General features: G+C 46.5%; 1 protein-coding gene across 3 annotated transcripts in view; it reads right to left on the reverse strand.

The window, feature by feature from the left end:
* The window catches only part of LOC137521864 (chymotrypsin-like elastase family member 3B), a 119,956-nt gene that overhangs the window by 6,405 nt on the left and 89,921 nt on the right, over nucleotides 1-23,630 (reverse strand). For 2 of the 3 annotated variants that reach the window (XM_068241691.1, XM_068241690.1), the window contains exons 2-4: nucleotides 5,366-5,451; nucleotides 2,002-2,096; nucleotides 728-862 (exon numbers count right to left, since the gene is read on the reverse strand). In XM_068241691.1, the coding sequence (XP_068097792.1) occupies nucleotides 728-862; nucleotides 2,002-2,096; nucleotides 5,366-5,451 (316 nt within the window). Of the gene's footprint in view, nucleotides 1-727; nucleotides 863-2,001; nucleotides 2,097-5,365; nucleotides 5,452-8,220; nucleotides 8,261-23,630 lie in introns of those variants that run through there. The other variant, XM_068241689.1, reaches the window with a different exon arrangement.

Genomic DNA, 23,630 nt, shown 5'->3' on the forward strand with positions numbered 1-23,630 from the left:
TAAACTTTTGCTAGATTTGCTGTGTAAACTATGTAAACTGTAGATCAGATATATAGACAAGTTACTTGTTATAGTTAGTTTTTCATCTCGGATCCACTTTAACAATTTATAAATGAATATTGTAAAAAAACAAAACATGTTCACTAATGTGTACCTAAGATGGCTCAAAATCAAAGAATTATACATACCTGGGGCTTCCTCCTTCCCCTGCAGGCTAACTGGTCCCTCACCGTTCTCCGCCGCCGCCTGCAGCCTCCGCAAGTCGGCACACATTATTCCGTCAGTTGGCGCGATCCTGCGGCCAGGAGCGTTCTGCGCCTGAGCTCGTGAGTGCGACAGGGCCGGGCCGAATTGCGGAGGATCCAGATGGTGGAGGAGGACAGTGAGGGAGTGATTAGCCTGCATGGGGCTGGAGGAAGCCCCGGATATGTATTTTTTTTTTTAAGCCATTCCCAGGTCTACTTGAAGTTATAGTCAATAAGGTTCCTCTTTAATTCCCCCACAGTGTTTTCAGAGCCCTATGAACGACTTGCCCTGGTCTCTACATCTCAGGGAGATCACTATCTATTGTTCCTACCAGAGTGTATGGCTGAGCCAGAGTGCCCGGAGGAAACCCGCCCAAGTGACGGGGATCACACATCCGTCCTGCAGAGAGTATCCCGCCTGGGACGGACGCTGCACAGATGGTGTAATAACAGCCACCCTGAGAATGAGATCACAGACTCACCCGCTGGCCACGGAGTTACTCCTCCATTTCTCGTGGACAAATATGTCTTCATTGTTCACTGGCACGACCTGCTCTCCCCCCTCCTCTGTGGCGCGGTCGTGTTCCCCCAGAACCACCTGGTACGTCCGGCTGGATCTGCAGGAGAGAGAGACACATGAGGCCCACATGACTATCTTACACGTTGCATGGTTTGTATGATGAGCATCTTAAAGGAGAAGCAGGAAATGTGGGCACCCTCAGCTAATGGTCTGATATGACCCTAGCTGCAAATGCAGCAACACTACCATACAGTCACTCATTCCCATACTTCTCAGCATCCCTAGCTATGATCAGATATGAGCCAGACTGTCCACTAGCTGTAGATGCTCCATCTGTAACTACGTCACAGACCTCTCAGCATTCCTCACTATTTATGATATGACCCGGGCTGTCCACTAGCTGTAGATGCTGTATCTGTAACTACGTCACGGACCTCTTAGCATTCCTCTTTATGGCCTGATATGACCCAGGCTGTCCACTAGCTGTAGATGCTCCATCTGTAACTACGTCACGGACCTCTCAGCTTTCCTCGCTATGATCTGATATGACCCAGGCTGTCCGCTAGCTGTAGATGCTGTATCTGTAACTACCTCACAGGCCTCTTAGCATTCCTCTTTATGGCCTGATATGACCCAGGCTGTCCACTAGCTGTAGATGCTGTATCTGTAACTACGTCACAGGCCTCTTAGCATTCCTCGCTATGGTCGGCTATGACCCATGCTGTCCACATGCTGTGTCTGTAACTATATCACAGACCTCTCAGCATTCCTCGCTATGATCTGATATGACCCAGGCTGTCCACTAGCTGTAGATGCTGTCACGGACTATGTCACGGACCTCTTAGCATTCCTCTTTATGGCCTGATATGACCCAGGCTGTCCACTAGCTGTAGATGCTGTATCTGTAACTACATCAGAGACCTCTCCGCATCCCTTGCTATGATCTGATATGATGCAGGCTGTACCTCTAACTTCATATACTGCAACTCCAATCCATCAAACATCAGTTCACACACTTCTATAGCCCCATCTACCCTATACAATTTTTTGTGCAAATCGATTCAATCAGACATGTCCGATCGGGATTCGATTCAATTCAATTTGTCATTGCTTTGCAATGGCAAATTGAATCGAATCAATGAATCAAATCGGACAAATGTAGATAGGGCTTTAGAATCCCTCACTGGGATCTGATATGACCCAGGCAGCCCTCTACGTGGTCTGGGCGGCACTTACATGCAGTGGGCGGCTGTCAGCACCCAGTTGGGGGCGATGAGGCTCCCCCCGCAGGTGTGGTAGAAGGCGTCGCCACTCTTGTACTGCAGAGAGACCTGAAAGGAGAAAAGAACGTCAGGAATATGAGAGAGAATCTGCAGACTCCAAATTGTGATATGAGGGGGGTGCTGATAAACTTCCTGGATTTGTCCCCTATGAGATCAAATAGAGAAACGAGTGTGATGCTATCAGCAGGATCATCCACCAGGCAACCTAGGCATGTGCTCGGGGCCTAGTGGGTATCTAGGGGCTCACCTGCCACCTTTGGGGGCCCAAAATCTACTACCTTGTCTAGTGCACCATTACATCTTAATCCTCTGGGGGTCAAATGATAGCCAGGCCCGGATTTACATCACAGGAGCCTATAGGCACCCTAGACTGCGCCCTCCATGAACCTACAAACACCTGCCGAACTGCCCCCTAAGTGTGCTGGCTGTCCCAGCTGTCACTTCTCCCTTACTTACCTTGCCTGTCATAGGTAGCTGCCCCGTAATACTGAGGGTTCCTCTGGCTACCTAATACTAACTTGCCTCTAACTCTGCATAGGGAGGGAGGGAGGCGCTCAAGCAGCAGAGTGAGCCGACTTTCTATCAGGCGCCTGTAGGCACATGCCTACAGTGCCTTATGGTAAATCCAGCCCTGATGACAGCCTTATATATTAGTATCTCTTTCATGACTGGGCATTTCACCACTGAAGATGAGTGGGCGTTCCCTAATATCAACTGACCCGGCAACCTGCAATGCTGTCCATGAGCTGATTATTGAGGACCGGCGAATATCTGCAAAAGAGATAGACCCGATACTGGACATCTCACAGGAGCGTTTTAGGTTTGTTAACACCGCTATCCTAGACATGCGCAAGCTTTCCGCAAAGTGGGTGCTGACATTTTTGAGCAGTGATCAGAAGAAGGAACAAGTTGAAGCATTCAAAGTGGTTTTGGCCAGTGCTGCTCAGATACCACTTTTCACTATCTGGATCTAATTCGGATCCGGATACCCCTCTATCTGATCCGGGTCGGATATCCGAGTTTAAAATTTTCCAATCCGGATCCGAATCGGATATCCGACCTCAGTATCCGGCTGGATTTAGATATCCGGTTAGAACACCGGAAATGACCTGAAAATGGCAAAAAAAAAAAAAACGTTCGTAGGTCTCTTTCTGATTTTTACTCTCTCTCTTTCTCTCTCTCTTTCTCTTTCAGATTTTTACCATTTAAGGTGATTTTGGCTTTTGCTCGGATATCTGAACTAACTATCCGCCCGGAAGTTTGCTCGGATAGTGCTATTCGGATTTTAAAAAATCAGGGTTGCTCGTAAACTACGCCAGCGCGAATCTACGCAGCGTAGTACGCAACTACGCATCGTAGTTCGTAGACGAAGTTTAAGAACTACACGTACGCATTTCCTCATAGTCGTAGTCTCACTATGCGAAGCTTCGCCCGCCACGCGTAGTTGACGTATGTATTGCGAAGTCAACTACGCGTGCGGTAACGGCATCTATATGGATCATTGCGCATGCGCCAAAATATTATTTCCCTTTTATACGCATACAATTCCGCATTGGAAGGTGGAATGTACGATTATATATTAGTTTATATTTGCAAATAGGTTGAAGGGCATAAGCGGTCGCATCAACTACGCTTCGCACTACGCAAAGCTTGCGTAATTTAACACGTAGTCTACGAAATGCAAACGTAGTGAAGTTTCTGATTACATAGCCGTAGATTGCGAAGCGTATTTGCGTAAAAATAGGCGTAGTTCCAGCGTAGCGAAGTTGGCTGACTACGACCATCCCTGTAAAAAAAATATCCAAATTGCTATTCAAAGTTCGGATAGTGGAAAAAGTTCGGATTATCTGGGTAGTTCGGATATCCGGAATCCGGATGAGCACCACTGGTTTTGGCCCATGTTGAAGCTGCACAGGACTTTGTGGCTGGGTTAGTGACTGAGGATGAAACCCAGCTCCACATCTACAATCCAGAAATTACGGGAACAGCCACAGGAATGGCTCCACAGTGGGTTCCTGCGGCTGATGACTTTCCACACCAGAAATCATTCAAAAAAAGTCATAGTGTCCATTTTCTGAGACAAAGACGATATTGTGTTGGTGGATAACCTCCTGGACCAGTTGGAGGAGGCAATTAAGACGAGACGCAGTAGTTAGGTGGCCAAAGGGATCCTTTTTTTTGCAGGACAATGCACCTATGCTATGGGTTTCCAGTTGATCCACCATTCCACCTACTCACCTGACCTAGCCTCTTCAGACTATTATCTATTCCCAGGGCTTTACCACATGGCACTGTAGGCTCGTGCCTACAGGCGCCTGATAATGAAAAGGCGGCCGGATGATGAAAAGGTGGCTCACTCCCTTCCCTATGCAGAGTGTAAATGAGAGAGGTTACTCACCCAGCTCTCTGCATTCCACAGACGAAATCTCCCTCCAGTCGGGGGCACCACTAGCTACTTAGCATTAGGTAGCCAGAGGTACCTTCAGTATTAAGGTAAAGGGGCACCTGTAGATACCTATGCTGGGCAAGGGAAGTAAGTGAGAAGTGACAGCTGGGCCAGCCAGCACACTTGCGATGCGGTTCGGTGGGGTTTGTAGGTCCATAGAGGATAAAGTCTAAGGTGCCAGGACATCTGAGCCTATAGGCTCCTGTGGTGTAAACCCGGCCTGTCTATTCCCGAACTTGAAGAAACACCTGAAGGGGCAATCTTTTGAGGACATTTCTGACATCAAAAATACTGCTGAGAGCTGGTTTGAGGCCCAACCAAGGGATTTTTATTTGAACGACCTAGAAAAGCTGCAACTACGCTGTACCAAGTGCACCAGTCTCGGTGGGGAGAGAGAATGTTGAATCAATGTGTACATAATGACACCAGGAATTTGTGTGGCAGCAGGGTGAGTCGTCATTTGGCTTACCCTGCGCCAAAAAGACCGGGCGGTGAAATGCCATGCATGCGAGGAAAAACATGCATGGCAGAGGTGCCTGGCTCTTCTACTGACCACATATGCTATTGCTCCGTTGTTATTGCCTGATGAAGCGGGATCAAACCTGCGAAACATGTTGCATATTTGGAGTTCATAAATAAAATATATTGACTGTCTTTACTACAGTCGTTGTGTGTCTATTTGGAGGAGGTAAGTCCACACTACCTCCTCTATTTACCAAGAATTTTAAGCTCATTTAGCTTCCTTTTATCCTTTTGGCACCTCTGTTCTCCTGCATAATGCATGCGAGGAAGGCATTGCTGGGACTCCCAGTGGCTGGAATTGCAGCTGTACACAAAGGGAGCAAGATTGGGGGAGTTGTCACACTCTTACCTGCCAGGGCCAGCTATGGGGTTTGGCATCCTCCCCGTTCACAACACGGCTGCTTGGGGCGTAGGTGGGGACCCCACACCCGTAGGCTGGAGAGGAAACACAGAAATAATTATCTCATTAACATTACGTTAAGAATGTTTGAGAATTGTTTGTAAAAATGTTTCCTATTTCCTCAGATCCACCACATACTGACTCAGCATGCAGACATTGAAATCAGATAAAAGACATATTCTGTTTCATGAAACAAAAAATAGATAAATAAAAAAGAAATCAAAAGATGTCTTTGTTACAGAATTGTATCAAGGAGCCAGTGTGGGTTTATTTCTTCCTGAAATGTCAAAAAAGAAGTATCAGCAGCACCGCTAAAGTGAAAAAGATAGCTCTTTTATTTATGCAATAAAATCACATAACTAAATTGAGCTGAAGGAAACTACAGCCCGCTGTTTCGAAGCGACATGCTTTTTTTTCCTATTGGGTGTGGTCTAGCAGCTGTTTTTTCTGTGGGAGTGTTGTTTTGACAGTGATGTCACTTGTGGGATGTACTTCCTGTGTACTGAAGTTCCCCATCAGGTCCTCCGCTTATTGATCTGCTCTGATTGGTCATTTCTCAAGTCCTATTTGTGGATTGGTTAACATTTGAATGTGTAGCCATATAAAAGGAGGTATGTGAGCACTGTTTGTCATTATGAGCTTGCAACTTGAAGAAGAAGCATGTCGCTTCGAAACAGCGGGCTGTAGTTGCCTTCAGCTCAATTTAGATATGTGATTTTATTGCACAAATAAAAGAGCTATCTTTTCACTTTAGCGGTGCTGCTGATACTTCTTTTTTGCTATTTTTGAACTTGATGAGCAGAGGCGGGACAAGGTCCTCCAGCACCCAAGGCTGAGACACCAAAGTGCGCCCCTCCATCCCTCCCACCCCAGCCGCCACACACTGATTGCTATTAGACTAAGAGGGCCCCAAGGCCCCCAACCTCCTCAACACCTTAATATCTAGTTATCTGGCTTGCAGTCACTGCTATGTATCCTCTTTTCTTATTTCTTTCTGCTTCAAACACAATTGGGAATGACAGCTGAATGAATTCTGCGCCCCCTCCTACACTGTGCCCTGAGGCTGGAGCCTCTCCAGCCTATGCCTGGGCCCGGCCCTGTTGATGAGCAACGAGTTCTAATCATCTATAGCACGCTGGTCTCCAATTAGAGTGCTGGGTCAAACTACTTTTTGCATTCCTGAAATGTCAGTGATGTTCCACCAATTTAACATCTATTGTCAACCTTATTGTAGGAGGCAGAGCAGGGTCATACACCAGGCAACCTAGGCAGGTGTCTGGGGACTAATTGATGTCAAGGGGCCTGCCTGCCAACGTCTCTGACCAAAAAGACCACAAGGGGGCACCAAATCTACTACTACCTTGCCTAGGGCCCCAACACATGTTAATCCACCTCTGGTAGGAGGTGCACCAAATTGCTGGAAGAGCAGCAGTGTGGCTCTAGACAGGTGTCTACGGTGCCTCTTTTAAAACTACAGGTGCACTTAAACTTGCACATTAAATCACCTAACTAGCTTTGACCAATTATAATGCAAACAATTACGTATTGGATTTGATGAAGTGACATCATGCCCTCAAAAGCCAACCCTTCAAGAACTGTTGGTACAAAAACAAATCACATCCAGGCAGGGCCAGGTTTCTGAGAAGGCCACCAAGGTTCGGGTCTTGGGCAGCAGCTGGCCAAGGGGCGGCTGGACATGGAAGAGGGATGGTTGCAAATGGAAGAAGAGGCTGCAAATGGAACATAAATGCTCCAACACATGGAAATAGGGAGCTGCTGCCCAAGGGGCCTGTATAGAACTGAAGGGGGCTGCTGTACATGAATGTTAGACATGGAAGAGGGGGCTGCACAAGGAATAGGAGGAGGGGCTGCACATGGAAGTGAAGCTGTAAGTAGGTTGGCCTAGGGGCAGAAAAGGTATAACTACGGCCTTACACCCAGGCAATTCTTTTAAAGATTTAATGAAGCCAAACACTGCAGAAAACATTATCCAAGAGCGCACTTACCTCCTGGCCAGAAGAAGACTATATATGGTAACCTACAGCACACTTACCTCCTGGCCAGAAGAAGACTATATATGGTAACCTACAGCACACTTACCTCCTGGCCAGAAGAAGACTATATATGGTAACCTACAGCACACTTACCTCCTGGCCAGAAGAAGACTATATATGGTAACCTACAGCACACTTACCTCCAGGCCAGAAGAAGACTATATATGGTAACCTACAGCACACTTACCTCCTGGCCAGAAGACGACTATATATGGTAACCTACAGCACACTTACCTCCAGGCCAGAAGACGACTATATATGGTAACCTACAGCACACTTACCTCCTGCCCACAACAGGATGCTGTATTCCATCTTTGAGTGCTCTTGCCCACCTGCTCAGAAGATGACCATATATAATGCCCCAGAAACCACTTACAGTACCTCCTGCTCAGACGAAGACCCTATATACTACTCTGTAGACCACTTACCTCCTGCCCAGAAGAGGAGGACCATACAGTATAGTCCTCTCCGGTTACTACTATTCTTCTCTACCCAGAAAAGGACCCCATAACTACCCTGGAGACCACTTACCTCCTTCCTAGAAGAGGACCCTATCTACTTTCCTGGAGCCCAATTACCACCTGACTAAATAGCACCCCAGAGACCACTTACCTCTTGCCCAAAAAAGAACCAGTACTACCCTGTAGGACCACTTTCCTCCTGCCCAGAAGTGAACTATATTTACTACCCTGGAACACACTTACCTCCTGCCCAGAAAAAGGACTATATAGTAGCCCAGAGACAACTTACCTCCAGCCACCAGCAGTACAGTTACGAGAAGTTTCAGCATTGTGTGATAGAGAGACGTCTCCTTGGTTGGGCAGCTTTAATACTCACCCTTATCTGGGATCCTGGGAACAGGTGCTGTACAGCCAGCAGGGAATAGGTTGGGTCGGGCTCGGTGCCCCAAGGCTGCCCACAATAAGCCAAACTTTCCTCACCAAGCTGAAGAGAATCCAGACCATCAATCATCACATGGCAAGCTGCTGATAGAGAGACTGAGAACTGTAACATACAACCCAGAGATGTCTGCAAGAGGGATCCACAGTCGTCTTTGGAAAGCACTGAGAGGGGCCGATCATGTCATGGGGCAGCATTGGGGGGGGGGGGGGGGGAGATCATGGGACAGGGCAGCACATGGGGGGGAGAGGGGTTGGCAAAACATGTGATGGGGCAGAACAGAGGGGGCAAATCGTGATGGGGCAGCACAGAGGGGTAGATCATGTGATGGGGCAGTATAAATGGGGTAGATCATGTGATGGGGCAGCACCGAGGGGTAGATCATGTGATAGGGCACCACAGAGGGGGTAGATCATGTCATGGGGCAGCATTGGGGGGGGCAGATCATGGGATAGGGCAGCACATGGTGGGGGGGGGGTGGCAGAACATGGATAGGGCAGCACAGAGAGGGGAAATCATGTGATGGGGCAGAACATGTGATGGGGCAGCACAAAGGGGCAGATCATGTGGTGGGGCAGTATAAAGGGGGCAGATCATGTGATGGGGCAGCACAGAGGGGGTAGATCATGTGATAGGGCACCACAGAGGGGGTATATCATTTGATGGGGCAGCACAGGGGGGCAGATCATGTAATGGGGCAGGACAGAGGGGGCAGATTATGTGATGGGACATAACATGTGGCTGATCATGTGATGAGACAGCATGGGGGGGGGCGGGGCAGAGCATGTGATGGGGCAGCAAAGAGGGGAGATCATGTGATGGGGCAGCACAGAGGGGTCAGATCATGTGATGGGGCAGCACAGAGGGGGCAGATCATGTGATGGGACAGGACATGTGGCAGATCATGTGATAGAGCAGCACAGGGGGGTCAAATCATGTGATGGGGCAGCACAGAGGGGTCAGATCATGTGATTGGGCAGCACAGGGGGGAGGCAGATCTTGTGATAGGGCAGCACAGAGGGGCAGATCATGTGATGGGGCAGGCCACAGGGGGCAGATCATGTGATGGGACAGGCCATAGGGGGCAGATCATGTGATGGGGCAGCCCATTAAGCAATGATGAGTCACATCAGAAAGACCTCAGCATTCCTGTATACAGCGCAGATAGAAGAGGTTTCTGATTGGTCGGTGTTGGTTTTGTACGGTTTTCCTGATTGGACGAGGCCGCACATACGGTGTAACACAAGGGGAAGCGGCTGGTGGCTTCGCCACGTGGAATCTGATGATAAGTATACAAATATCACCCATGTCCCTATCAGGTGCTGCTGGGAATGGCTATGGACGGTGACAGGTGACAATGACAGCTCTGGCCACTCAGCTGCGGCCAAACTGGAGTCACGCCAACAGATAAACAAACACTGGTTAATTTACCTCAGCCCTGTGCAGCGAGGGGAGAATGAGACCTGGTTTATGCTGCATGTTATCCTTGTGTGGCACTCTCACCCCTGAGGCCACTCATACTGGCTCAGGGGGCGCAGAAACTTGTCAGTCAATCCCTTAAGTTTTGTGATTAAGAAGAACAAAACTTGCCCCTATATAAACTGAACATTGGCGTAGTGGTTAACACTCTCTCCTTGCAGCGCTGGGTCACCAGTTCAAATCCCAGCCAGGGCACTATCTGCATGGAGTTTGTATGTTCTCCCTGTATCTATGTGGGTTTCCCCCAGGCACTCAGATTTCCTCCCAAAAACAGACAGATAAGTTGATTGGCTTTCCCCTAGAATTGTCCCTAGACTATGATACATAGACATATGACTATAGCAGGGATTAGATTGTGAGCCCCTCTGAGGGACAGTTAAGTGACATGACAATATATACACTGTACAGCGCTGCTTAAGATGTCAACGCTATATAAATACTAAATAGTAATATAAACAACCCTGACAAAGTATTTTAAGTTAATTATAAACAGAGAGGAAAGATTGAAAAGCTTTCTGTGTAATTCCGTTTTCAATCTTTTTTTATTGGAAATGTCAAATTATAAACATATACGTCATTGACATATCTTTCAAAACAACAAAAAAATACTTTTTACATGATAACATTTTATCTAGTTAACATTATAACCAAACCTGTACACATGTACATATTGAATACAAATCTATACATATTACAGAGATTATCAAAACAATATGATAAAGCTGCTAGATAATATTATATAATCTTATAATTCTCCACATTGTATCATGGGTGACCTACATAAATTACTTGAAAATCCTCATAAATGCGTATAAATATACACAAACACGCTTTAACCCGTACTATCCTCCAAACCAGGAAGCTCAAACGCATGAAAAACTACGCAAAGGGATGCGTACAGTCATGTATTCCATGCATAAGTACGCGTATAAGTACACATAGTAGGCGCATAAAAACTGCACATAAATGCTCAAAAATGCGGCCAAACGCGCACAAAACGTGACCAAGCGCTAATTAAGCAAACGCATTCAAAATGTGCATAAAACGTGCTTAAACGCAATAAATTGACTAAAACCGTGTGAATAACGCGTATAAACATATAAACATCCAATATACGCAATTTTGCATCTAAATAACGCAAAAGTACGCGTAACTGCTATAGAACAATAAACTTATAAAACAATATTCTGTATAATTCCACAATGTTTCTAACAAATGTATATGTTTAGTATTATTAATGATGGTTTATACAGCGTCATCACCTTCCATATACATGTGTCAGGGAGTGACTGAGCAGACGCCACCCACAATCAGAGAAGTACTTGAGACGTGTTAAAGGGGGTCTTTCCAGGGCGGGCACCATTAATGCTGTACAATACATACAATACATAAACGAAGCTGCCATCTGGATGATATCCTCTTAGGGTAGACCTTACCGAATCCTGCACATATTACAACAGCACTTCTCCATAGTAAGAGAGTCCAGCTGCTAAAATGGGTGCCTATAGTCAATCCAAACTTCCACTGAAAACATCTGGCACATCATGAAACAAAAACAAACATCAGCAGAACTGTCGAGTGTCTTAAAGCACACCTGAATTGGAACAAAAATACCTACTTCCTACTTCTTTTTGAAAGATTTTTTTTTCCTCTTGTTCCCGCTACTCTCCCCGCAAATCTGGTGATTCTATTATATACGGAGGCTTTGCTATTTACTGCTAAATTTGGCGCGCTTGACTTCAAAGATTTCCACAAAAATTCACATAAGGATCGTAAATTCAAAGAACTTTTCACGATAACGTCGGAGGCATTCTCACTCACCCCTAACCAACACAGGAAAATGTACACCGGAAACAACCTCAAAGGGGAACTGAAGTAAGAGGTATACAGAGGTTGCCATATTTATTTCCTTTTAATCAATACCAGTTGCCTGGCAGCCCTGCTGGTCTATTTCTATGCAGTAGTATCTGAAAACCACCTGAAACAAGCATGCAGCTAGTCTTGTCAGATCTGACAATAATGTCAGAAACACCTGATCTGTTGCATGCTTGTTCAGGGTATATGGCTAATAGTATTAGAGGCAGAGGATCAGCAGGGCTGCCAGGCAACTGGTATTGCTTAAAAAGAAATAAACATGTCAGCCTCCATATACCTCTCTCTTCAGTTCCCCTTTAAGAACACAGTGAGACAATATTTCGAGACTCAGGTTACTGTTATGTTGTGTCGCTATCATGTGAAACAGTGTAAATATTATCCCATTGTTGCTGTGCTATTGGCTGACATACAGCGTATATAGGTAAATATAGACACAACGCACAGCGGATTATCACTGGCATCTCGCTGGGGACTCTCCTCACCACAAGTGCTTCTAGTACAATGTATGGTGACAATATATTATTTGGAAATAAAGGGGTGTTTTTTCTGTTTCGTGGTTTTTGCTTTCTCAATGTACCTTATCAATAAAATAGCAGTAGTATTCCCTCATGACATACATATTAAAAACGCTGAGTCCCTCAGGTAACTATTACCTACACAATCGCATTGTATTCAACATCTGTTGACCCTCATGCTACATGGAGGTGGAAAAAGTGGTCAGCAATTGACCAATTATAATTGAAAGTGTGTACCAAGCTTTACATTCTCACGGGTTTTCCAAGTGATCAACCCAGAAATCCTGTTTTTTCCATCTCATCTCCATCGCAGCATTTCCAGATCTTATCAATATTAACAACTTCTGGAATCTTACAGAAGTAAAGATGGCAACTGGCATGAGGTCAGCAGTGCGGTGGCATAGTGGCGTAAACCACACCGGCCAGAAACTGATCATTTTTCCTAGAATGGGGCCATGGGCAAAAATAAGCATGGGGTCCCCATACATCTTATTGTCGTAGTGATGGTAAAATGCCGTCAGGGGGCGCTGTACATACGCTAGACTCTCAACAGAGATGCCCCAACCAGCTGCCTAGGTTCAGAAGCACGTAGCCTGTGTACAAGGGTTTGTTCTATATGCTCATATAGGCAGAGCTCTCTTACCTATTGTATTCTGGTATTCTGGTATTTAAAGACTGACCCATTTATGTTTACTTAGCACAAGAGGGTCCTATAAAACTGTTTTATTTCCCTTGTCTGTCTATGTAACTCGAATGTAACGCATTTATCTGTACAGCCTTTGGGAATATGCTGGGGTTATATAAATCAATAAATCAATAATAATAATAATGCTTATCGTTATGTATGCAAACACTTCGCCATCAGGCATGGCAAGATAAAGACTCTGAAATGTTTGTTCTGTGGAGTAGCGGAACAATTATCTTTAACCACTTAAGGTACGTACACACACACTACCGCTAGGCGGACATTCGGCCGACAGTAGCACGTGTATACGCGCTGTCGGCACACTGATAAGGCTGTTTCTGAACGATCCGCTGCAACTTTAAGGGCTCGCTGCAGGGCCGTACAACTCAGCACCCAAGTGACCCCCCCCCCCCCCCCTTTTCTGCCCCCCAACAGAGATTTCTGCTGGTGGGCTCTGATTGCTCACACAATTTTCAATTCACTAAGCTTATCTCCTGTCTTTAATAACTCTTCTGAGCTGTTTCTACAGTTATCACAATTATATCACCATGGTGATAACTGTAGAAACAGCTCAGAAGAGTTATTAAAGACAGGAGATAAGCTTACTGAATTGAGGCCAATGTTTGTTTATTTTTAAATTTAAAAATGTGTGCATTTTTTTAAAATACATTTTTATTTATTTATTTAAATAAATCCCCTCCCTCCCCTCCCCAGCCAATCTCAGCGATCGGCTCTCATAGATATCATCTTATGAGAACCGATTGCTCTCTGTGCCACCCAAGGGGACAGCCAAGTGACCCGGCTGTCCTCAGTACAGCGCTGCCATAGATCGCAGCGCTGTACTATGTAAATAGCCAGTCTCCAAATGGCGAGCTCCATCATTCAAGCTGGGATGCGCTCGTGCGGAGTAGTGATGGGTCGTTCGCGAACGAGCCGGCTCTAAGAGCCGGCTCTTTGCTGCGAACGACAAGAGCCGGTTCTCAGTTTTGAAAGAGCCGATGCCTCAGCCGCCCCACACAGCTCTGCTTTGCTGTGTAATAAAGGGCGCTGAGGCATGCTGGGAGATGTAGTCCTCCTCGTGCAGCTTGTAGGAGTGTATGGGGCGGAGCAGAGCAGTAGCAGGAGGGATTGCCCGAGCCAGAGAAGCAGTCTGGAGTTGCCATGGAGACGGGGGCGGGGCTTTTACTCCGATTCTGAGTGGCGTCTAGTGATATTTAATGAAGAGCCGATTGAGAGCCGTAAGAGCCGGCTCTTTAATGGGAGCCGATTCAGAAGAGCCGATTCTCCGAGAAGAGCCGGAATTCCCATCACTAGTGCGGAGCTTACCTTCTCTCCTTACTTCCTCCGCTCGCCGCATCACTTCCTGCAATGCCGCCCTCCGAAGTATAGAGGGCGACATTGCAGGAAGTCAAGCGGCGAGTGGTGGAGCGCAAGGAGAGAAGGTACTCTTCCCTGTTCGCCGCATACTTAACATCTTAACAACTTTTGCCCAAATAGCTAAAGGAGAGCGGGGAAGGGGGACCCAGGTGAGGGTGAGCAGCCAGGACGGTGGTCACAGCGGTTGGTGGGGAGTCGGGGTTCCCCAAACATATTTCAAGTTGTAAAAACAGAGGGAAAAAAAAATTGCCAAACCCGATCCGTTTCAAACTGATCCAATCTGTCAAGGACAAGTGTGGACCTAGCATTACTTTTTTCCAAAGTTTTCTCCCAGGAGATCATTCTTTACATTCTTATCCACAAAATAACTTTTCCGCAACTTGCAGTTGCCAGAATTCTAAAAAAAAGTAGGTAAAAAAGTAATAAGAAGGTTATTTTGACCATTTGCTAGCTGACTGTTGACTTAAAGAGACTCTAAAGCAAGTCTAAATTCTCTTTTTTAACTTGTATTCATTTTAAGCACCATAAGCCCTGCTAAACCGCCGCTATCCCGCGGCAAAACGAGGGGTTTATACCCCCTAAATCCCCTCTGCAAAATCCATTATTTTCTTGGTCGTGGATTTTGCTGCTCATGGAGGCAGAGCTTTGAGCTGTAGCTCTGCCTCCATGCGCGTCAATCTGCCCGCGGATCTCCGCCTCTCCCCGCCCCTCTCAGTGAAGGAAGACTGAGAGGGGCGGGGAGAGGCAGCGATCAGCGGGGATTAACGCGAAGAGGCAGAGCTACAGCCATAAGCTCTGCCTCAAGCAGGAAGCACTCCCTAGACACAGGAGAGGAGATTTGGGGGGTATAAACCCCTCGTTTTGCCGCGGGATAGCAGCGGTTTAGCAGGGCTTATGGTGCTTAAAATTAATAGAAGTTAAAAAAAGAGAATTTAGACTCGCTTCAGAGTCTATTTAAAAGTTACTCTAATGATAAATAAACATCTCCTGTGAGAAAACTCAGGAGAAAAGTTAATTGCATAAGGGCCAGAGTCTGCTAGGGATAAAGGCAACATTTCAGGCTGGGAGCACACTAAAACCAAGCATCTTCTGCAGGGCCGGCCCGCTCATGAGGCGGGGTGAAACTTTTGCCTCAGGCGGCACATTTCTAGGGGCGGCATCCGCCCGTCGGTGGGTGCGGGGAGCCGGCCGCCGAGCTGGAAGAGATGCGGGCAGGACGGGGGTATTGGGCCTAGCGGCGGGGAGGGGGGTCGGACCCCTCCCTCGCCTGGGTCCCCCGTCCTCCGCTCCCCTCCAGCCTTAAATAGATCAGAAGCAGCCGATACTCGTAAGAGGCACGGGCGGGGAGGACTCACCTCTTCCTCGATCCAGCGTGCGCTCCACTGACGTCACTTCCTGCAACGCCGCCCACTGTATTGTAAGTGGACAGCGTTGCAGGAAGTGACGTCAGTGGAGCGCACGCTGGATCGAGCGAGGAAGAGGTGAGTCCTCCCCGCCCACTGCCTCTTACGAGTAGCGGCTGCTTCTGATCTATTGAAGGCTGGAGGGGAGCGCAGATCGGGGGACCCAGGCGAGGGAGGGGGGAGTCCGACCCCCCTCCCCGCCGCTAGGCCCAATACCCCCGTCCTGCCTGCTACCCCTCCAGCTCGGCGGGGGCGGCAGCAATAATTTTTTCAAAATTTGCCTCAGGTGGCAAAAAGTCTAGGGCCGGCCCTGATCTTCTGCAATAATTGTGCGTTTTTTTATTTTTCAGTGCATTTTTGTTTGCATTTATCATGCAACTTTGGTTTGTTTGTGGTTTGCATATTTTCCCTGTATCAATGGACTAAAATACAATATCATTTTTTTTTTTTAAACAAGGCATCAAAAACACGTGAAAAAAACGCAGTACTCTGCTTCTCCATTGAGATAAATTATGTGCGTTTTACATGCGTTTTTGAAAACTATGCAGCAGGTTTTGCATTTTGAAAAAGGCACATTGTATAAAGCACATATATGCATATTTAAACTTGTGCAATCGGCAAAACCGCTTGCATTTTCTGCCACGCTAGTGATTTTTCCTAGCCTCTGTGTTCCCATAATTATATGGCTATTGTTCCTGAATACAACTTACCCTACAAATACCTGTGGCCAAGCAGAGGCAGAGGGGAGAGAGGCACCAGTAGATTCCTGTTACTGGATGTTCCTCCCAGCATGCATCTGAGTGGGCAACTTCCTGTACGCATAACTATGTGACCACAGCTCACGAAAAAGGCAAGGAAGGACTTTTTGCTTCAAAATAAAACTTCATGTTGCTATGCTGTGCGTTCTGCGCTGTGTGGTGTGCAGGGGACTCATTTTAGACATAATATATTTACTGGCTGGAATTGTCACTGTATAAATAAAATACATTTGCTACATTTATTTGGTGTTTTTACGATAAAAAAAAGCATACATTGCTGAATATCAAATGATTTTACGCGTGCATGAAAAAAAGGCGCCGTGAAAAAAGGGCCCGGCTGGATAACGAAATCTGATAACGATAAACATCGTTGTCAAAGAAGGTTAATGATAAATACCGTTGTAAAAACAGATGGAAAATAATAACGAAAAGATATTAGAGTTAAAAATCGTTACGTAATTCAACAATACAGCTTAACCCAACCCTACTCTCACACAGAACCCACCCCTGGTGGTGCCTAAAACTAACCACACCCCTGGTGGTGCCTAACCCTAACGGTGGTGCCTAACCCTAACCCCCTGGTGGTGCCTAACCCTAACAACCCTCCTGGTGTTGCCTAAAACTAACAGCCCCCAGGTGGTGCCTAACCCTAACCACTCCCCCTGGTGGTGCCATATACCCAAACCACTCCCCTGGTGGCGCCTAACCCTAACCACCCCCCGGTGGTGCCTAACCCTAACCCCCTGGTGGTGCCTAACCCTAACCACCCTCCTGGTGTTGCCTAAAACTAACCGCCCCCAGGTGGTGCCCAACCCTAACCACTCCCCCTGGTGGTGCCTAACCCTAACCACTCCCCCTGGTGGTGCCATAACCCTAACCACTCCCCTGGTGGCGCCTAACCCTAACCACCCCCCCGGTGGTGCCTAACCCTAACCCCCTGGTGGTGCCTAACCCTAACCACCCTCCTGGTGTTGCCTAAAACTAACCGCCCCCAGGTGGTGCCTAACCCTAACCACTCCCCCTGGTGGTGCCTAACCCTAACCACTCCCCCTGGTGGTGCCTAACCCTAACCACTCCCCCTGCAGAAACACACATAGAAACGATAATATCTTTGATAAAGTAAAATCTGTACATACAAACAAAATAATATGACAAAAACTATAACGTTGCAAGCTTCTAAAATGATAACATTCTTCAAAAACTTTAATGTTCTAATGTTGTTAACGATATTTGTCAGGCGCCCTTGTTTCTGCTTTTTTCACCGTATTAACGATAATTGCATTAAAGTCTATGGTGGCGCCCTTTTCGGGACGAAAAGGGCGCCACCATAGACTTTAATGCAATTATCGTTAATACGGTAAGCATACAAGCATACATAGCATAGCATATATAGCTTTTTAGCTCTGCATCGACCACTATACCCAGTAACTACTTGGGGGTGGGGGTGGGGTTAAGAACTAAGACAAAATGACATTTTTGTAAATATATTTAGGTGAGTTAAAAGAAATCTTGTACAGAAAAAATAAGTAAAATCAGTAGCAGGAAAAAAGGGCGCCGGCTGAGGGGACCTCAGCCGGCGCCCTTTTTTCCTGCTACTGATTTTACTTATTTTTTCTGTACAAGATTTCTTTTAACTCACCTAAATATATTTACAAAAATGTCATTTTGTCTTAGTTCTTAACCCCACTTCACCCCCCCAAGTAGTTACTGGGTATAGTGGTCGATGCAGAGCTAAAAAGCTATATATGCTCTGATCCTGGCTGCAGAGGTTACACTTTAAATATAATGGGGAAGGTTTAGAGACTCTTCCAGGGTTTTTATTTATGTTTTTGACCAGGACCGGTTCTAGTTACAATGGGGCCCTGGGGCAAAAGTAACTTCGGCGGCTCCCTAACGCCCCCCCCCCCCCCCCAACCAAATCACCCCCAGGGCCCCTGAGCTGGCTGCCAAGCCTGATCCAATTTTCCCCCTCCCATCACACAATATCATCAGGTGTACATCAATTGTACCCTAAAAAGCATTTTTGGGGTCCCCATTATTCACCTCCTCCTTTTCCTATACAGAGTAAACACACAGCATCCCCGTTCTAATGGGTCACCATAGCTGGAGAAGTGGAGGGGCACCTTGGGGGGCCCCCACGGGCTCTGGGGCCCTGGGGCAATTGCCCCCTTTGCCTCTATGGTAGCGCCGCCCCTGTTTTTGACCCTGTAAATGAGATCCTGCTCACACCTTGCCCTTGGAGCTGAAATCAATGAAAAAAGGACCGAAACAGCATTAAAAGTATGGACGTTATAATCTTAAAGGATACCCGAGGTGACATGTGACATGATGAGATAGACATGTGTATGTACAGTGCCTAGCACACAAATAACTATGCTGTGTTCCTTTTTTTTCTTTTTCTGAGTTAAACATCAGGTATGTAAGTGGCAGTTCCTGTCTGAGTCAGGACTCAGTCAGACTACAGTGGGGCCCTCACTGATAAGACATTGTAACTATAAAACACTTTCTTAGCAGAAAATCGCTTCTGAGAGCAGGAAAGAGATAAAAAGGGTCAATAATTAATAGATTTGAGCTCTGGCAATGAATGTGTCATTGAGCAAAAACAATAAAACAGTGAAAATTTGAAAAGTAGATTTAAATATAAAAGAATACTGTGTGGAATATCTTAAAAAGTCATTTTTAGGAGGAGGAAGATAGATACGATTGTTTTTTTTTTTCCATTAATTTATTTTCACCTTGGGTGCCCTTTGATACAAGTAAATTATTATTAGCAACAGTAAGTATAAGTTATAGTACAACAACAACAACAACAACAAGGAAACATTTGTAAAGTGCATTTCTCCGGTAGAACCCGAAGCACATAAGCTTGTCTCAGATCAGTACATAGTGATGTGTACAGGGGAAAACTTTATGTCATCATAAATGCCAGACTAAACAGGTAGCTTCTCAGTTTTGATTTAAACGTTATAACAAAATAATGATATCTATTGCTGTCTGTGCCAACAGACAGGTGACAACCTTGAAGATCAGTAGAGACCACCTCAGGCGGGACAGGGAAAGCAATAAAAAAACCCAAAAGAGGCTCAAAAGATGGCCATACATCTTTCGACTTGGCGGAGGATCGACCATCCGATTCAAAAATTATTATCGAATCAGATGAAAACCGGTGCCGCCATGAGCATGGCCGAGCAACGATTTGACCAATTTCAGGCAGAAATTGGTCAAATTTATCAATCAGACAAGCTGGGAAATCTCGGTCCGACGTCCTGGATTGGGTGTATGGCGGAAACAGCATGCGATAATCACAATTACGACGAATGTGACGTAAACCCCCAGCCGCTATTTACCCAAATGTTAGATGTGTCCCTGGTGCCTGTGCTGTTATACTGTACCTGCCATGCCATCCCCTGAGTGTCCACTGCTATGTCTGCACTGTCATTTCACATTGGCGCCCCACGTGACTAATGGGGTATTGCACATGGGGAGTGTTTGTGACATCACACATGAGCCCCAAGTACTATAACGCCGCAACCAGTACACTGCGGACACAGCGGCGGACACTTGGGGGACGGAGTAACAGGTAAATATAAATGCACAGACCCTCTCTCATCAAATATCAGAGAGAGATCTGTCCCTTGGCCAGTTGGCCACCAAAATCACTTGACATATGGCCACCATAACTCAATAGTTTGTTAAAAAGTTAAAAAAAAAAGTTTGCAGACAAGATTTAGAACTTTGCTACTAGTTTTTGATTGTCACTTTTCCATCCCCCCAAACACTGAAAGCCGCATGTAGGGGCTCAGTAAAGGTGGTATTGTAGGTGTATAAGTGGTTTACAGGGGTACTCAGCTCATAAAATGACAACTGGCCCCGTCCATAATCCAGGAATATTCTAAACTTCTGAGAGGAGATATTACTAGTTAAAGCAACCTCCTTACTATCATGGATCACACAGTAATGGTCATAACTCTTGTACAGACCCCAAGACTTGATATTACGTCCAATAAAGGACTCATACTCCCCTCTGTCAATACTGGGGTAGGCCAGCCCTATGATCCAGACCCCTTTTGCACTGGCCTCTACCTCCAGGTACTGCTGCCCAGACCTAAACCCTTTGGTGCTTAAAACTTGATTAGCCACCTGAAATCTTGTCAACAAATCTGGGCGATCATAGTTCAAGCTAGACCACGATGCTGTTTTCAGATCATCTGATAGAGTAACATAGTTGCCAGCAGTGTTCTCATCCAGAATCATCGGGACCCCTGATACTGGAGTCTTGTTGATTGGTTCCTTGACCAGTGAAACAATGTTAGTGAAGCACTGAGTCAGCGTTGCTGAGATTTCATCCTCTGATAAGTCACTAACAAATAGGTAGTCTTTTTCTTCTGTCCCTGAGGGCATATGTTCTCCAAGTTCCATCTGATATAGTTCAGGCCTGTGCCGTTCTTCTTGAATGATTACAAAGTGGTCAAAGGATTTCAGAATGTTTTCAATGTGAAATGCGTCTCTAGACAGCTCTTGCTGTTTCGTATCCAGTTGTAGTGTTTTTTCCATGACTTTTTGTGCAATTTGTTCTTTTTGTTTGGAAACAGCACTCTGAAACCTCTTCTCAAGTTCGTTCATCTTGGTCCTTGCTTCTTCCAGGAGAACACTGCTTCTCTGGGCCATGCCCATGGCTCTATCCTGCATCTCCTTACTCCACCTCACGAGATCCTGACGTTCTTGGCTAATCCTCAATTCATTCTCCTTGATTCTCACCTGAGAGCGCCTGAGTTTTGCTCTCTTCTTCTTCACCGTCTCAAACAAAGATTCCAATTTATGATTCCGGTGTTTCTTACCTACCAGGCAAGACGCACAAATCCACTCCTGGTCATCGCAGCAGTAGTGTGAGAAGATTTTTCTGTGGATTACGCAAATTCTGTTGCTGAAGGAACTAGTGGGCTCAGTGATGAGATGATCTTCTGGTTGATCTTCATGTAGTCTTAAATGATATCTACAAAGAGAAACCTCGCACAACAAGCACGATTTAACAGCAGCTTCCACTCCACCAGTGCACCTACTGCAGCAGATCTTGGGTTGGCTGTCACGAATGCTCTCCGCCAGTTTCCTCAGTCCCACATTTATTTTGAGTTCTGGCCTGCGCCTGTATATGCGTCTACACTCTGGGCAGGAGGACTCTCTGTCATCTTGCCTGTCCCATGTCTTGGTGATGCAGGTCAGGCAGTAGTTGTGCCCACACAGGAGGGTTACAGGATCGGTGTAAAGGTCTTTGCAGATGCAGCAGATCAACTCATCTATCAGGCTTTCCAGAGCCATCACTGATAGGATCTCAGGGTCCCTCGCAGTTTTAACGTCTTATCACAGAGCATGGAAAGTAATGGAATAGAATGTTCACAGCTCAGCGATGAATTTACTCCAGTATTTCCTGGTTCCATTGTCCTTGTCCCTGACTGTTTACTCAAGCAATTCCTTGTTTAAGCATTGGTTGCTAAGCAACATTTAAAGTAGACTTATCAGTAAAATCAACGTTACTGTTAGCAGTAAGCTATATTAAAGGCTGACACCCTTTGAGATATTTTTCAATAGATTAGACATTAAATTGGACGAATGAATGACCACTGGCTGAAACTGAGTGCTTATAAAACTGAGGTCCTTGTTGTCCGAGGCCAACGCTTGGCATCAAAACAGTTCTATTTGACCTTGTGCACAGCCTTGGTGTGCTAATCAATGGGGAATTGAGCTTCAGAAACCAAGCAGGGTACTGCCCATGAAGAGCATGATTCTAGTTACCTGCTCAGGGTACTGCTCATGCAGAATGTTATCCCAGTTACCTTCCTGCTCAGGGTACTGCCCATGCAGAGTGTTATTCCAGTTACCTTCCTGCTCAGGGTACTGCCCATGCAGAGTGTTATTACAGTTACCTTCCTGCTCAGGGTACTGCTCATGCAGAGTGTTATGCCACTTACCTTCCTGCTCAGGGTACTGCCCATGCAGAGTGTTATGCCAGTTACCTTCCTGCTCAGGGTACTGCCCATGCAGAGTGTAATGCCAGTTACCTTCCTGCTCAGGGTACTGCCCATGCAGAGTGTTATGCCAGTTACCTTCCTGCTCAGGGTACTGCCCATGCAGAGTGTTATGCGAGTTACCTTCCTGCTCAGGGTACTGCCCACGCAGAGTGTAATGCCAGTTACCTTCCTGCTCAGGGTACTGCCCATGCAGAGTGTTATGCCAGTTACCTTCCTGCTCAGGGTACTGCCCATACAGAGTGTTTGGCCAGTTACCTTCCTGCTCAGGGTACTGCCCATGCAGAGTGTTATGCCAGTTACCTTCCTGCTCAGGGTACTGCCCATGCAGAGTGTAATGCCAGTTACCTTCCTGCTCAGGGTACTGCCCATGCAGAGTGTTATGCCAGTTACCTTCCTGCTCAGGGTACTGCCCATGCAGAGTGTTATGCCAGTCACCTTCCTGCTCAGGGAACTGCCCATGCAGAGTGTTATTCCAACTAACATCCTGCTCAGGGTACTGCCCATGCAGAGTGTTCCTCCAGTTATCTTCCTCCTCAGGGTACTGCCCATGCAGAGCCTAATTCCAGTTATCTCTCTTCTCAGGGTACTGCCCATGCAGAGCCTTATTCCAGTTATCTTCCTCCTCAGGATACTGCCCATGCAGAGCCTTATTCCAGTTATCTCTCTTCTCAGGGTACTGCCCATGCAGAGCCTTATTCCAGTTATCTCTCTTCTCAGCGTACTGTCCATGCAGAGCCTTATTCCAGTTATCTTCCTCCTCAGGGTACTGCCCATGCAGAGCCTTATTCCAGTTATCTTCCTCCTCAGGGTACTGCCCATGCAGAGCGTAATTCCAGTTATCTTCCTGCTCAAGGCACTGCCCATGCAGAGCGTTTCTCCAGTTATCTCCCTCCTCAGGGTACTGTCCATGCAGAGCGTTATTCCAGTTATCTTCCTGCTCAGGGTACTGCCCATGCAGAGCGTTTCTCCAGTTATCTCCCTTCTCAGCTTATTGCCCATGCAGAGCGTCATTCCAGTTATCTTCCTGCTTAAGGTACTGCCCATGCAGAGCGTTTCTCCAGTTATCTCTCTTCTCAGGGTACTGCCCATGCAGAGCGTTATTCCAGTTATCTTCCTCCTCAGGGTACTGCCCATGCAGAGCG

Source organism: Hyperolius riggenbachi, chromosome 6 (genome assembly GCF_040937935.1).
Source record: "Hyperolius riggenbachi isolate aHypRig1 chromosome 6, aHypRig1.pri, whole genome shotgun sequence".
Taxonomy (NCBI): Eukaryota; Metazoa; Chordata; class Amphibia; order Anura; family Hyperoliidae; genus Hyperolius; species Hyperolius riggenbachi.